This window comes from Coturnix japonica, chromosome Z (genome assembly GCF_054131305.1).
Source record: "Coturnix japonica strain WE chromosome Z, WE-NBRP24, whole genome shotgun sequence".
NCBI lineage: Eukaryota > Metazoa > Chordata > Aves > Galliformes > Phasianidae > Coturnix > Coturnix japonica.
In genome coordinates this window covers 13,356,226-13,372,753 of record NC_140702.1, presented here as the reverse complement: position 1 = coordinate 13,372,753, position 16,528 = coordinate 13,356,226, and the positions used below count along the sequence as shown (strand labels likewise).

The following is a 16,528-nucleotide window of genomic DNA, read 5'->3' as shown; positions in this document are numbered from 1 at the left end:
CCTTGCTTGAGAAATGCAAACCACAAAATGTGGGTGTGATGTTTATTGGTATGTGCCTCGCATTCTCCTGCAGGGACCAATTGCATTTGACATTACTACTGTACATTCTGCCTGCATTTTCCAAGAACATTTCAACTCTTGTTTTCCTGAAACCATCCCATTGGAGATAAATGCTGTGAGCACTCGCCTTTTGACTTAGGTCTGACACCCGGAAAGCTCCCTCCTGGCGTTAAGTGTTGTCTGGTAAGAGGAAAGAGGCAAGTACTTTCCAGCAGAGTAGGTATGTAGACCCTCACTCAGATGCTGCATCCATATTTCCTCATGGTTTCCATTTTGTATCTGTTGGCTGTTTTTTCCAGAAGATGAGTCAATATTATGGAGTATGGGAGTGTTGATATTAATTTCCTAACAACAGCATCTCCACCATCTCCTATTTAAAACCAGTAATAGAGTTTTAGTAGTCCTGTCTTTTTGTCAGTAAGAGAAGGAGGGAAGCCAGTAATGCCAGGGGGAAAAGAGGACAAACTTTTGGGAAAAGAAGCACATTGTATTCATACAGGTACAGATCAAGTGGTTTGGGTACAAATATTTCATAATGCAAAAGATGTAAAAACAGCTTTACTCCTCTGCTGTTTACAGTTTATTAACTGTGCTAAATAACTATCCTGAAGGATGAAATGCCACAGTATGCTTTCTTGGCTAGCAGTTTTCGAGCCATTCAAGAGAACTCAGTTTGTTGGGATAACTTAGGCTTAGGTATACTTCACTGTTGACTCTGCAGAATAGTACTTAATTTTTCACCTGCTCTGTTCTTTCTTTGTATTCTCATTTGCCTTCAGAATTAAATTTTCTGATAAAAATGTGTTATGTGGGTAATGACCAAAGTGTTTAATAAAAACAATGGAAGACATTAAGAGGATAAAAGATGAAGGTGCATGTGAACAGAGTTGTTTCCATTCCAGCAGATATCTGCTTATCCAGACAAGGGAGTGTTGAAGGGATGTGTGGAATGGCTGTTTCTCGCCAAAACTTGCATTTCTACCCTTGGCCACACTCCCAGCCTGCAGAGAAGTGCATGTCACTTAGCACAAGGCAGTTCATCTTTCCTGCCTTTGTAACCTAAGTCCTCCAGTAATCCATGTTAGCGTCATGTCCGGATTCTTACTCAGGGACAGGATTTGTCATCTGCTTTCGTTCTGATTGTTCTAAAAGCATTTTAATCGCTGAAATATTAGCCACAGTACCTGGGTTGTTCTGGCTTAAATCACTTCCAGCTACTGAAGAAATAATTGTAATCATTTGAAGCTTTCAGAAAGCGGTTTGGAAATGTCAAAGCACGAAGCTGGTGCTTTGTGTACTCCCAAAGTGAAGGCCTATTGGCATTATTAAAGCTGCTGTTAAGCACTGTCTGTACTGTATGATTTTGATCCTGTGAAACAAGCCTGTGCTTTCACACTGTTGCAGACAGGCCCTCTTCCTTGTCACCTGTGTCTCTGCAGCAGACGTGGGTGTTGTAACAGACATCTCAGCCCAGTCGGTGTTCACCTATGCTTTTGTTGCTGGCCAAGCCCTGGTGACGCCTGCACTTGTCTGGCTTTTTCTGGTGGCTGCCTTCTGCTGCACCAGCATGGTTTATGAGGAGAGTGATTTTCACAAAGCGCTCTTTTTAACAGACCTGTCAAATGTGTGAATGTTTCTGCTGCTACTGCCCAGACTTCTGAGGCTCACCTGCAGAATTGCTTTGCTGTTTTGGCACACTGAGCTCATCAGGATGAGTCTTGCACTGTTCCTCCTTGTATCTTACCTGGGTGAGACTGGCAGGAGATAAAATAGTGAAGATCCCTAAGTCAGATTAGAGTCAATATAAACCTACAATTACTTCTCCCTCTGCCGAAGAAAAAGAAAAGCCAAGATAAGCCAGTAGCTTGATCTGTGTGTCTGGATTTGCATGTATGCAGTGTCCCACAGGTTTCTAAGGCATTACCAGGATACGGAAGTGCTATTTCAGTTCATCTGTAAAATCTCATAAATGCTGCAAATAACAAAGCTTTGCTCTTTTATGTTGTTCAGTCTCGGGGAGTCTGGGCCTTGGTCTTCAAAACTAATGATCCTTTTAAAAGGGAAAGCTTATTACAAGCAAGATGACAGTATATGACATTTCCTGTGTTTCAAAAGAGCTCATTTAATACATTTTGGAGGAAACCTCTCAGTATCGTTCAGACTGGTAGTTTTTTTTTGGTTGGTTTGGGTTTTCTTGTTTGTTTGTTTCTTGTTTGGTTGGTTGGTTTCTGATTTTTACTGCAGTGGCTTTATCAAGGGAGCATTTATAGCAGCCTGTGTGTGAATCTCTTCAGCAAGCTGCTGCATCTTACCTGAGAGAACACCAAGCCCAGGAGGGGAAGGCGAGATCTCTCCTTGCTGCAGGAAAAGGGAGTTCCTTTTAGCCCAGCTAAAACATAATAGCAAAAATAATGAAGTGACAAATCTTTGCAACAAAAGTGAGAAATAGCTGAGATGATCTCTGATAGCTTCTAAAGTGGAGTCAAATGCCACCGGTGGAAACAAAGAGATTCAAGATTTGCAGGGGAGGGAGCGACCTCCGGGAGGAGGAGTGGGAGGTTCAAAGGTTATCACCCTATTTATGCTAATTGAGTTTGAGCTAAGCTCTTCCTAAGAAAAAAGCCTCTTATTGAATTAGTTATTCAGTTCCTCAGGGTGCAAGTGGAATGGCTGTAGCTGTGTCTTAGATTCTGCTGGAGTGGCCATTGAAGTGTACAGCTGGAGGAATTTCTCTGAATTTAAGCATCCCTCGGATGAAAAGCAACCAGGGGACCTGAGATACTTGCGTGCCTTTTGCTATTTAGTCTGTCTACAGAAGGGGCCAAACATGTTCAGGTACACGGCACCCTGGCAGGTCCTCTGCTTGTCCATGGAGCAGGGGCTGCGGGTAAGAGCAATTTATTTTCATACTTCTCTTGAACATGCATAACCTGTAATCTTGTGTTGTGAAGGACAGGCAATGTCAGAGATCCCTTCCTCTCTAGCAGTATGTAATCTTTATTCCTGCACTGTCTACTCCCATTTTGCTAGTGTTGAAAGAACGAGCAAGACATTGTGTGTTGTGTGTGTTTATGTGTCTCTGCATTTCTATTCCTTTTGAGCAGTCCTATAGAGAAGGGGCTTCTACATCACTCTGTCCATCTGCAAGTGGAAAATACAGCTAATAATATTTATTTCCATAGTCCCGTCTATCACTAAGCTTTTGAAAGATTTATAGGCATGAATTAATTAACTGTACCCCACATTCTTAGGAGATGCATTTTAAGGAAGGATTGAAGCCTGGATATTAGTATTTTATTCAAGGTCATGCAGCATGTCAGCAGCAGATAGAAGCAGATAGAAGAACGAAATCCAGGTCTTCTGATTCTGAGTCCCTTTAGTTGCTTAATACGTGCTGGTTGTCTCCTAGATTGGATTGTCTTCAAGACTGTTAGCCTTGAGGACTCACAAAAGTACAGCAATTAACTGTAGCAGCAGAACAACTATCAGCAAGATTGACATCTGAAAAGTGTAAATTGGGATATCATTGTTTGTATACTTACTCTCACAGTACATTGCAGTGTTTTTCCATGAAAGCAGTCCCCTGGTCTCTGATGGCATTTAATATGAAAGAGTTACTTTGCAATTCAAAAATACCTGTTGCATGTCCTCAACTCTCCTGATTTTATCTCAGCTCTTGAAATATTTGGTATGGTTTTTCCTTCCAGAAATGACAAATGCCAGAAATACCTTCCATTCTTGAAATAGATTTCTAGCCTCAAAAGTAGCAAAGAAATATTGAAATATATGGCTTCTAAATACTACACCCTGACTGGCTTTTTTTTTTACCACCCCCTGCACTGAGAAAAAAGCAAATAAAAATTGAAGTGCCATTTCTCTCATTTTGTTTAAGTTTCATTACTTGCTTCTTACCAGCTTTTATGTTTTTTTAATATCAGAAATCTCTCTAGAAAGATCAGAGTCACACTAGAAAGTGCGTACTTGCAAACAGGAGGACTGAGGCATACTGAACTGCTTTTCTCTAGTAGGATATCTTTCATTTGTTGTTGTTGCCTGTTCATTCTGACTATGCCTTTTCTAATCTTTCCATCCTAAGGGATCCAAACTCTACAGGTCCTGTAGGTCACTTAATCATTCATTATGTAATCTTTGGGATGGAGCTGGTATTTTGTGCTGTCAACATCTATACAACAGCCTTCCAGAGGAACATAATTAATCTCTCTTGCTTTAATTTGGGTAAATCAGATTTTAAAATGTATTTCAGTGAGTATAAGGATAATGTCCTTATCTATTTGCTGACCTCAGAAATGTCCAGATTCTTGTCTTAATTAATAAAAGGATCAAAAGTTATCCAAAAATTAATCAGAGATTTTATGTTTCTGCATGCTTGTAACCATACAACGCATGTTGCATTGTTTGTTCAGTGGACTGGGACGCTGGTGCTCTCACAGGACCGTGATAATGACTGTGCCTGTTTGGCATGGGAATACTTAATGCTGGGTGCTTCTGGGCTGCTGGGTTATCGTCTTCCAAGCTTATTCATTTATTTATTTATCTTGACACTAATGTCAAGGAGGGGTTGGGCAGCGCTTGGACTACCAAAGTGCTGATGCCTGTGAGAAGTCCTGAACTCTCCAGGATGCTGGTGGGATCTCCTTCTGCAGAGGTTTTCTTCCAGAGTTGATCTAAATATATTTAGGACAGAGTCATATGAGGATGGAAAGAGCTCAGTGTCCTTTCCACCCTGTAATGTCAATGAATTCTGGTATGGTTTGCCTGATTCCTCTTGTCCTGTGTGCTGTCCCAGCCCTCTGTAATTCCAGACACGTACAGGTGCTCATTGTGTTCACCCATGCACATACAGCTGCAAGGCAGAGTAACATTTAGAAGCATTCGCTTTGCCTTACTGTATTGCAAAAGCTTCTGGAGAAATACAAATCCGCAGTATGCTCTCCTAGCTATCAGTTAGCAAGTGTCTAAAGATGTTTTTTGCAAAAACTATCATATTTTTTTCACCTAGTGTCTTAATCTAGCATTGCTGATACATATATATATATTCAGGAAGTTCTGTGCAGTGCTTTTTTTGTCCTGGTTCTGTCTTTTTAATAATGTTCTGTAGTCATGAGCTATAGTGTGTCTGAGACACCCTGTGTTTTACCAGAAGCTATAGATGAAAAGAAAATTTGACCATGTGTTCAGTGAATCCCTGAAGGCATGACATTCTTCATTTAACTGTGTGCACTGCAGAGTGCTTCAAGTACTAGAGCAGTTACAGTAAATTTGGGATGTTCCAATCCAAATGAACTAAGGTGTCAGAAAACAGAATGCCAGTATTGGCTGTGGTTCAGTCTCTGGGCTTCAATTCAGGATACTAACTGAGCCAAAAATTAAATAGGATGCCTGGGGAACATACTTATCAAATTTTCATATGCCCACTTTCTGTCAGAGAGGTTGCAAGATTAAAATCCTCTGTTGTCACTGTGCTGCAATTGTGTGGTTGTGACACCAGCTCAAACAAGGAAGTGTATTTCTTGTCCAGTGAAATCTGCTGGGCAGGTGGCTGCCTCATTGAAGTAAGACAGGCCATCAGCTTTCTTTCCTTATCTGCTTTCTCAAAAACAGGCAGGGATGGCTTTCCCATAAGAAATGATACTACACTCCCAAACACATGGTCATGCCTGCTATGCCATGCCAGCCTATGAAGGCACAGCCTGCTGTCCACAGCCATATGTTTATTACACACGTGCAAAGACAACTGTCTAAGATCAAGTTGGAAGCGTTATTTACAGCTGTGCTCAGGAGGAGTGAATTCCACAGGACTTTTTGTGGTTAGGAGGCTTTGAAACCATGCATTTGGCAATGATGTGGAAGCTGCCTGTGGCCCTTGGGTTACAGTTCTGCCTTGCAGATTTCTAAAAGAAACAGTATCAGTTAATATAAATATTTGTTTATTTCCACCAAGTATCTGTGTTTCACTGTTGAGATGAGCTAGTCTAGCCAGTGATAAATTTCATGTTAACTTTTGCCTTTGCAGGCATTTCTTTACATTAATATTTATTAAATCATAATAATTAGACAGTTGATGAGAGCATGCGGTTGACCTTTCTGGAAGAATGCTGCAATATTTCATCCTTGCTGTTTATGCAAGCCCACGGGCCAGCCAAAATCTCCATTTAGCATTTCATGCTTGGAAGACTGTGCTACTCACCTTTGACATGCATGAAGGCTGCCTTCCACCCTAAGATTTCAAGCTTACTCCTGCAGAAACCAACAGCAAAACTCCATTTGAGTGGTTGTGGTAGTGGTTGTACGTGGATTTTGTAGCCATAGTTTGATGGTACTATTTATAGTGGTGCCCTCAGTATGTTTTCCTTTAATGTTATTGCTAGGGGCTTTGGAGTTAACACAGATGGGATTAGTGAAAAGACAGCCACCTCTGGTCTCTTGGTGCACAGCAGAACTATTCTAAGACTAATTAGGAGCGCATTTAGCAATGTGGTTTTACCAGTAATTTGATTTAATGAATGCTGCTCATTTAAAATGCTGTAATTTGTGTTTAGCCCATAGGAAGCAAGGAGGAACTGCAGGAACATAAATTCCCCGAAGCAGAGGCGCAGCCTATCCAAACAGAGCACTCAACTATCCACTGTTGAGTGCTCTGTTTGCAATAAATAGTTTTGAGTTTAAGCTCTGATGAAACTGAAAGGCCTTATCTGCAAAGGTAGATACAGTCCTTTCACTTTGATAAGGTACATTTTGCTCATCTCGGTGCTGATTTTCCTTTGTACACGTGGGTATTTATTGCAACATCTCCTGATTTTAGTGCATTTTAAGATGACATGCTAATGGCAAGACTTGGAAGAAGTGCTCAGGTTATGATTGGGTTCAGATAATGTTTCTAGCTGACAGTTCTCAGATTCTAACTACCATACATTAACTCCAGTACTTCAAGCAAATAAATTCCCGTAGGTAACCAAAGCTGTTCTCATTATGTCTTCAGTGATTCAGATGAATTAACTCCTGTTCTCTTCAGAGTACGGAGCAGGTACAATTTCCTGGCATTTTCCAGGAAGGAGGTACTTGAGGCTGATTTCTAACGGAACACTCCAGTCCTTACAACAATCTGTGTTCCCAGACACATTGACACAGTGGAAAATCATCATCGCATCTTGGAACTGGAGTGCCATTTCAGACCGGTAGTCTGTCTTGGTAATAAGTAAATATGAAAACATCCTAGGAGGAGCTGACTCGTGCTTGCCATTATGCAGCAGCAGAAGATGACTCTCTGATTACATAGATTGTGATCATGCAGTGCCAGTCCTTTTCTCAGCATTGAAGAAGAAAGGGCAGCAAACATGCAGCATGGCTGGATGGTGCTTGCTTATCAGTGGTTACATCCCTCCTGTATTGCCAGTCTTTCTGGCTCTTAGTTTCACAATATTTAGCATTCCTCTTAAACTTTTCAGGTCATACAGTTGAAGAGGTACAGGAAAAAAAGAAAAAATGGCTTGCTTTAAAAATAATTAAAGTTGCTTGCTTTTTCTGGTTGAAGAAAAGCTCTCAAATGTCAGGCTGACCTCCAGGGGCTTAAAAATCACAAGAAAATTAGAAAAGATCTTATAAAGAGAGTTTTGTGCTTTCAAAAGGAGTTTCTTGATTTTGGAGGACTTCGGTAATGACGTCTGAGCAAATGGAATTAGTCAGACTGCTGTATGATTAGAGAGATTTAGTACCATCAAATGCAAATAGCATTTAAGCCACTTCTAGCTTGTTCCTGTTACAGCATGATGCTCATGCTTTTGCTTTTCAAAGGTGATCCCAGTTCTTTGCAGCTTTCATTTTCCTTCTCAGCCTTCAGGTTTTAGTGTTAACTGTGGGTGGGACAGGTCTGCCCGAGGTGTGGAAGCATTCACTGCCATTTGCTTTTCACACAAGTTAGGTGTTCGGCTGCATGGGCTTTCATTCTCTGCTCTTCATTTCCTTTATCTCTGTGCAAAAATACTCCACGTCTGAGAGAAATAATGGTCTGTTAACTGGGGTGCTGTTATTCCTACTCACTCAAAGGAGAGAGTGTCTTAGAAAACAGTTGTATGGCTTTGTCATCATAATCTCAAGCATCTCAACACTGAACTAAACTGTTCCTTTCTGTTTAGATATTATGCACAGCATTCTTAGCCTTTTGTGCTACCTGACACCTTTTTTCCAAACTAGTGCTGAGGCAGCATGTCTAATTTTCACCAGTAAGGTACTAAACCAAATTATGTAACTGAGGTGCTGGATAACATCCATCATGTGCAGTTGATCCCATTTTACCTGGTTAATAAACAGTTGGTTTTGCAGTGTCTTTTGGAAATCTGTGGTTGGTTTTATGAGCATTGTTAATGTAGTGCTGTTGGAGAAAGTTTTCTTCCTTTATTCTTCAGCCAGTAAAAGCTCTTCCCATGACAAGCCTACAGTTGTGCAGGTGTAATGATGTATCTGTTCTTGTGTATTCTGTTAGTTTACCATCTTTAATCCTGATATTAAGTGTTGAATTGGACATAGTAACATAATTAGAACGAGAAATTAGATTTTTAATGGATTGAAGAGAAGGCTTGCTGGAATGCAGTTTGAATAGGTGTCCTTTAAGGATGTGAGAGTGATATTTCAGGGAAAGGAAGACATTTTCAAATTTCTCCTGAAAACTACAAACAGTATTTGTTAAACATTTATATTCTGGTGTGTTAAAAAAAGAAAAAAGAAAAAGAAAAAGAAAAAAAAAAAAAAGAAGAAGGAGAAAAAAAGAACCACAACATAAGCAGTGTTTTCTTGTATATTCCAAAACTCAAACCTTGTTAAAATCAAAGTTTTATAAGTAAGATTTCTGTGGGCTTAAAAAGCAAAAACAAAAAGACAAACGATTCCAAAGAGAGGTGATCAGCTGAATGGAAGTTCTAAGTTCCCATACTGAAGTACAGTGATGTTTATTTGGTTGTCCTTAAGTAGCGCGGCAATTTCAAAATAAGAAATCCTGTTCAAAAGTCACAGAATCACCAAGGTTGGAAAAGACCTACGAGATCATCCAGTCCAACCGTTCACCCATCACCAATAGTTCTCACTAGACCATTTCCCTCAACACAGCATCCAAACGTTCTTTGAACACCTTTGGGGTCAGTGACTCCACCACCTACCTGGGCAGCCGAGTTGAGGAAATCTAAATGAGAAAAATACATTAATAATTCTGGGACTTCAGTGTCTAACTTAGAATATTATCTTTCAAAAGCAAGAATGCTTTGCCTTCACATTTCATTCACTGTAAATCTTTTTTTGTTGATATGGAGCATAACCGTTGGCAAAATGAAGAGTAATGCCCTCAGTTAGTCATCTTGCTGATCACTAAAAGTAAGGTTTCTGAATGCAACATGAGAACCAATCCAAGAAGTAATCTAGGCACCAGAGGAATAATAACACATATTAACAAAAATCAGAATACCAGAAGACAGCTAGTGGAAGCTCCAGATGTCCACAGAACTTGATGCAAACACCAAAGAAGTGCTTCGCAGGTGCAGAAAATCATGCGTTCACCTTACTTGACCACAGCCTGAATTTAAAATTTATATCTTAATGCTGTGGATGCAGGAATCCCGGTGGTTTGTCAGCCAGTGGAACAGAAATGAAATAATGGTGTCAGGAGACCCTAGAAATGATGAAAGAATAGAATAAGCAGGAACAAAGGCAGGAGAAGATGAAGGATAATAAGCAAACCCATCTGTCTGGAAACAGAAAGTATAGGGAAGTCCTGTCATGAAACTGAAAAGAAGTGGAAGTCCCAACACCCTCAGTGCTGCACACTGGAGGAGGCAGAAGGAAGGTAATAAAGATCATGTGGGGCAAGGGAGGGGTGATGGTTTCAGCAGGTTCTATGGTGGATAACCAGAAGCGTCTTCATATATCTCCAGCTGAGCACCACGTTTACTGTTCTCACTCAGTGAAAAAGGCTTTTGACTCTGCTTCTGAAACAGTTGTAGCTGTAGGATTGAGCATACAGCTGTATAACTTCACTGACATTTTTTGGCACTAATAAGAAACAGATCCTGATTATGTGCCCATAATTTCTTCTGGACTCATTTTGGTATAAATTCTAACTAATTAAAGCTTGGCTTCTGTTCCTATTAGAAAATCCTTGCTCATCTTGTGCTGGGCAGCAAAATAATACCAGGACTTACGGGTAAAAAATTGAACTTCTGGTGAATTCTCTTTTCTGTTCTAATTCCCGGAAGAAAGTACTGTCCAAACCATAGCAATCATTAGGGAAAATAGTTCTTGAGCAAAATCATAGTAAAATGCGTTGTTAATCATAACCCACCCACATCCAGGCACCATATCACCAGACACTTTGTGAACGGAAGGAACGGTACCATTGGTATTCATGATTCATTACATCCAAGGGTTAGGAGGTTTAAAGAGTCAGCTGTGATCACATGTTATGACCAGAGCTGTGACACAGACCACTGAATTTCCCTAAATTGACTTCTGTTTGTATTAGAGCTTATCTTTTAGAAAAACATCCAGTTTTGATTCCACATGTCCAGCAAGGGAGCATTCATCACAGCCTGCATTAAATTGTTCCCTTCATTAATTATACTCACAGCTAACAGTTTCCTGTTAGAAGACGTGCATTGCTTTGCTCTTGGTCTCTCTTAACACTTCCCATTGCAGACAGAAATGTCTCATGCTCCTGTCTGCTCTGAACTATTGGCAGCTTTGTCTGAAGTCTGCTGAGCAGTCGCTTCTTTTCTTGCATACCCTGCGGTCTTCAGAGAAGTTTTGATTTATGGTGTTAATTGCAGTCTGTCTAACAATCCAAGAAACCTTCTAAGCATCTCTCTTAGAGTCTTGCTATTAGTGAGCTAGCATGCTCTGACTAGGAATTATCATTCTTATGGTGTGTGCATGGCCTCTGCTTTTCATTCATGATGCTTTCACCTTATCATTCACGTGTCCTCCTCTTTGATTAGGGGTGACTGACACACCACATGGCAGCGCTGCCATTCAGTGAGACCTGGGCTGACTGGAGAGCTGAGTGGAGAGGAAACTGATGAGGTTCGACAAGGGCAAGTGTAGAGTGCTACACCTGGGGAGGCATGCAACAGTATAGGTCAGGGACTGACATTCTGAAAAGGAGCTCTACAGAAAGGATTGCCCATGAGCCAGCAGTGTGCCCTTGAGGCCAAGAAAGCCAGTGGTGTCCTAAGGTGCATTAAAAAGAACAAGGCCAGCAGAGTGAGAGAGGTAATCCTCCCTCTCTACTCTGACCTGGGGGGCCCACCTTGGAGTACCATGTCCAGTTCTGAGCTCCTCAGTTCAAGAAGGAGAAGGGAGTCCATTCAGACATGAGGAAGAACTTCTTTACCGTGAGGGTGATGGAGCACTGGAACAGGCAGCCTAGAAAGGTCGTGGAGTCTCCTCTCTGTCAATATTCAATACTCACCTGAACACCTACCTGTCCAACCCTGCAGGTGAGGATTCTGTGCATCAAGTGGTGGCAGGATACACCAGTCAGGTAGGAGTCTGGGCTAGCTCAGCTTTGAAGAAATGCCCCTAATCACACTGCAGATTTCTGCAGAGCTTCTGTAATAGCTGGATGTCACGTTACCTCACAAAGCCATGATCTTTTCTTTATCCTTTTGTGACTACACTAATTGGTAAGAAGAGATGTCAGTGCTAGCACACTGATAAGCACATTAGCCAGGTTGTTTCTTTGTCAGTTGCTGAGGCATTCAGAAGGTAGAAGTTCCCTGACTGGAGGCATAATATGCCTTTGAGTAAATTCTACTTAGCTTACTTTCCCAGCAAAACTCTGTCCAGATGTGGTTTTGGAAGTTACCAGCTGACACCATACAAAATTGCCTAGAGAAATTGTGGATGCCCCATCCTTGGAGGTGCTTAATGCCAAGCTGGATGGGACCCTGGGCAGCCTGATCTGCTGGGTGGCACTTAGCCCATGGTAGAGGGGTTGGAACTGGATGGGCCTTAAGGTCTATTCCAGGCCAAGCCATTCTGTGATTCTGTGAAATGCTTCTACTTCCATGTTCAAATTTACATGCTGTAATGGTGCCCACCCAGCAGAGTACTAGAATGCTGTGTGAAAGAGATCTGGGTGGAATGTGTACACACATCAGTAAGGTGTAGCTGCATCTGACCTCAAAACCACTTTTTAAGGCATTGTGGATACAAATTCAGGAGTTTGGCTTTGAGCATCTGCATCCCAGTGTTTATAAGTGCATGGTCTGCAGTGCTGGTGGTTCCAACAGACAATGATCTCTGCTTGCAGTACACCTGGAGCTGGTCCAGCTCTCTGCTGTTGTCCATGTGCAGGCTCCCGCACACCATTCCAGAAGAGAGGCTGTTTCCCACCTTCATTCCACTTGCAAACAGCAAAACAGCTCAGTTGTCTTCAAGTGTTTTTTACAGCAAGTCACTTTTTAATAGTGCATCGTATCCTTGTCTTCACAGGAATTTTGTGGTAATTTTGAAGCAGTGCAAAGGTTATTAGTTTTATTTGCCTTTTAATGCTAGACCTGCTAAGAGGATTCTTTTTTTTTTTTTCCACCTGTGATGTAAGAAATGTTAAACACCATCTGAAGAAAATACATTGTTATTTATAGGTAAATCCAATTATTCTGTTAGCTAATGGATTTTAAAAATAGCTGTAAGAAGTGGTAATTCGTGCATTTTCCAGAGGCTGACCACTGCTTTCTCCTATGAAAAGCATCCTTTCTGATGGTGAGAATTCAGTGTTGGGAAAGCAGAATGAGATCTGTTAGCATAACTTTATCATGTGTCGAAGTTAACAGACAAATCAGCACTTGTTGAGCCACTCTGTAATTGCATTAGTCTGTAAACTTCTGCTGGCCTGATTTCCTCTCTTATTAAACTGAATGTGAAGAGTTGGAGACATGCATGGGTACTTGCTCACGTAGATTAGAGATTTCCTTTTTTGGAAGTTTGTTCTACTGGCTTGTTTTTCCATTAAAAATAAGACATGGTTTTGGCCTGATGCTATTTTTTGTTCCGCCAAAAAAACTGTAATGCATTCAGCCCTGCATGTAAAAAATGTTCAGAAATGTTCGTTTGTTCTACTCTGCATTTATTTATAGCTTGGAGATCTCACATGATGAGGTCTGCCAGCATTATGTCATCATAAGCAATATAAACTGAGTTCTAATATTAGCTGTTGCATTTGTTTTTCTAGTTTGTAACTAATTCGGGTCCTCGCCTAATTTTGAATGTGTCAATTTTGATAAAGGATATTCAGCTGACACAGCATCCACTACTCTGCTGTCTGTCAGTTAGTGACTTGCAGAACATTAAAAAGGGAAAAATATGCATGTTTATCCTCATCATCACAATCTCTTTCTAAACAAATAAGTTCTTGTGAACCTGTCAGTCAGTCACAGAAATCACCAAACTACCTGTCATCGGGGCAAAAAAGTGCTGCATCAGTTCTTACTGCTGCGTGAAAACCAGCTCAAAGTTTTCTCCCTTTTCCTGAGTTCTGTCCTGTTAAGAAGCCACTGGGGGCAACACGGTGAGCCAAGTGCTCATGCATTGTATGGGAACCTGAGGCAGGAGGTGGGAGCTGTGTGCCAGCAGCTCTGATGCATCAGCCCCAGCCCCACCGTGCCCCTCAGAGCAAGTGTGCAGACAAGGTTTGTCCCAGATCTGTTTTGTGGCCAAACAGAGAGCCCTGCTTAGAGAAACACCAAACAGTGCTCCAAAGTTCAATCTCTCAGCCTGGAAGTGATTGCAGCTCCAGTGCTTTCACATTAGCTGTTAATAAGGCATCTAAAATCTTGGCATCAGCCCCTTCTTAAACTCTAAAGCCCCATTTACTCACCAGTCAATCAAAATAGAGGCAATGAGAAATAAGGTGAATTTAATACTTGACCTACAGTAGGGCAGTGATGTTCACCAGGATTAGGCAGTGCCTTTCACACGGCGATCTGCTCACCTGTTGAGAGAAGAAGGACTGATATTGTGGCCTAGCAGGGACTCTTACCTGAGCATGTAGCTCTCCTCTGCTGGACTGAATGTGCTGAACAGCCAGAAAAGCTTCTGACTTGCACATACACTGTGAACAGAATCTTTAAAACGTTCATTAAAATGTTTAGTGAGGGATGTAGAGATTTTGTCTTTCCATCAGGATAAAGACCTCAAGGCAAGAATGATTAAGGAAAAAAACAACAAAACCTGAGCAGAATATCTATAGGCTGTGCTGCTACTGTGCTTGCTTTATTTTCTTTTTGAAGCCTCTGTAGTGTTGCTCCAAAATACTGCACTAGCATGAGAAATTTTCTCCTAAGCACCACACGGCATTTTACTGATAGCCACCGTTCCCAGTGTTTTGTTTTGTGCATGTAGGTGGAAGGCTTCAAAATGGGCCAGTTCTATCTGACTTTGATGCAAGAGCAAAAACCTGTGAACAGAGGTGTGGTTTCCCTCTGATGGCAGTGTGTGCTTTGATGGTGCTCTGTTTGGGACAGTTCAGCCCATCCTACCTGCTTAAGGTGCTGGTTTGCTCTGCCTCTCTTCCTTGCTCTGTGTTATAATTCCAAGTATCATTTTGACCCTGTTTACTCAATTACAAGAAGAGATTTCCTGCATGCAGGAAGAGGGGGTGCTGGCACAGGTTCATCAGCAGCTCTCAGGTAGAGCAACGTGGTCAAAGTTCAGAGCCTTTCTGCATCATGAGGGCAGATTTAGGTTGTTTCAGCTTGGTAGATGCCTAACGCAGCCCCTTAGTCAGGGGCTGAACATCCGCAACATCACTTAAGTGAATGAGTGGGTGGTCTTTCAAAGAAGGCAGGCATTTTAGAGATCATTTTGTAAAATTGAGATAATTTCTGGAAATGTTTCCTCTTTATGGAGGAACCGGAGAAACGCAAGGTGTTGTTCTGACCATCATCCCTGCAACAGAAGGGGAGGTACCTATGGGCTGTATGGGTTCTTTGTCACTCCAGCTTTTTCCAGAGTGTGTTCCTTAATACATGCCCTTGTGATGCCATCCCATGCTGCCTCTGTGATTTATTAATCACATAGGAACATAGATGGGGAAGAGCTTTCTGCAGATCTACATTTTTCCATTAGAATCACCTGTATGGGTGCATGCATAGCTGCATGAGATGGCCCTGCAGCAGCCACAGCTAGAGGACTTTTTCCTCTCCATTTCCCCCTAGCTACACAAAATGGCAGGAGGAGGAAGAGGTGAAGCCTGGAGGTACGATTTCTGTGAATGCCAGGTGTGCCAAATCTGGGAGAGCTTCCCACAGCCCAAGAGACAGCTGCAGGCAGGACACGCTGCTTAGTGCATTGTTGGCAGTTGCTTTCCAGAACCCCGCAGCCTTGTCACTGTTAGAGCCTTAATTTGCTCAGCAGCTGGGTTGAGCCCAAGAAATCATTACGGGTTGATTTTATTGTTTGCTGTCTCTATTGTTGTAATATGAGGAGGGAATTAAAAACAAATGTCTCAGTGCTGATGTTTGCATAGAGTGTGAGATAGCACATCAGCTTAGAGACCAACACATTACTCCAGACTGCAGCTGAACTCTTCAAAATGCAAACCAGGAGGACAGTTCATGAGCCATGCTTTGGTGTCACATTCTGAGAACAATCTATACAGAGAGTCTCAGCAGAAATGATGGGAGGTCTCCTGTCATGTCTCAGGGTCTCCATGACATAATGTCTCTGGTGCACCACCCTAGCACTTCAGAGAGCTTCAAAATGAATACTGTGGATCCACAAAGGGTGTTCAAGGTGTTCACAGCCACTGCCATCTATTTTTATTCTGTCGACATGACGTAGATGATTCCTACAGAGAGGGAATACCAAAACTGTTAAGAAAAAGAGGTTGGGCGGGAGGAGGGGGAAGAAGATGAACAGTTTTCCCCAGATAGGACCCAGGTTAATAAGCTGGTTCACCCAAAAACACAGGATTGGTATGGTATGATGTGAGGTCTGTCAATATCTAACACTTTGTAAGGCATCTGGGGCCTTGTTCTTGCTGTCTGGATTGAATCTCTAGTAAAAAGAAACTGACACATATGGCAGAACAGTCCGATAGGATATTAGTGATAGAAACTGGCCTGTAAGCTCTCTTAAATTCACAGGAGTAGAGATTTACGTAGTTTTTCACCGTCAGTCCTAAAATGAGCAGAAATAGATGTGTAAGAGAATAACATTGGAGAAAAAATAGTCATCGGAAATCCCGTTGTGATGCAATTACACAATAAAACATAAGCTCTCCAGCATATTTAGTGAATAAGCCGTTTAGTGTCCTTGTCTTCAAAATGCTCTCTGTAACAAGGTTTTGGCATTGTATGTCTTTGATTTCTATTGATTTTTCCTTTAAAATGGGCATGACTTTGGTAGCCTTGGATACATTTCAGGATGGAATACATGTGAAACCGTAGGCATAATTATATGGATT

General features: G+C 41.6%; 1 protein-coding gene across 23 annotated transcripts in view; it reads left to right on the top strand.

The window, feature by feature from the left end:
• The window catches only part of PALM2AKAP2 (PALM2 and AKAP2 fusion), a 234,159-nt gene that overhangs the window by 184,638 nt on the left and 32,993 nt on the right, over positions 1-16,528 (top strand). For 2 of the 23 annotated variants that reach the window (XM_085530242.1, XM_085530241.1), the window contains exon 1: positions 2,710-2,947. The exons of 20 other annotated variants lie outside the window; for them this stretch is intronic. In XM_085530242.1, coding sequence (XP_085386368.1) covers positions 2,888-2,947 — 60 coding nt within the window. In that variant the 5' untranslated portion in view covers positions 2,710-2,887. Of the gene's footprint in view, positions 1-145; positions 281-2,709; positions 2,948-16,528 lie in introns of those variants that run through there. One more of the 23 variants, XM_085530243.1, reaches the window with a different exon arrangement.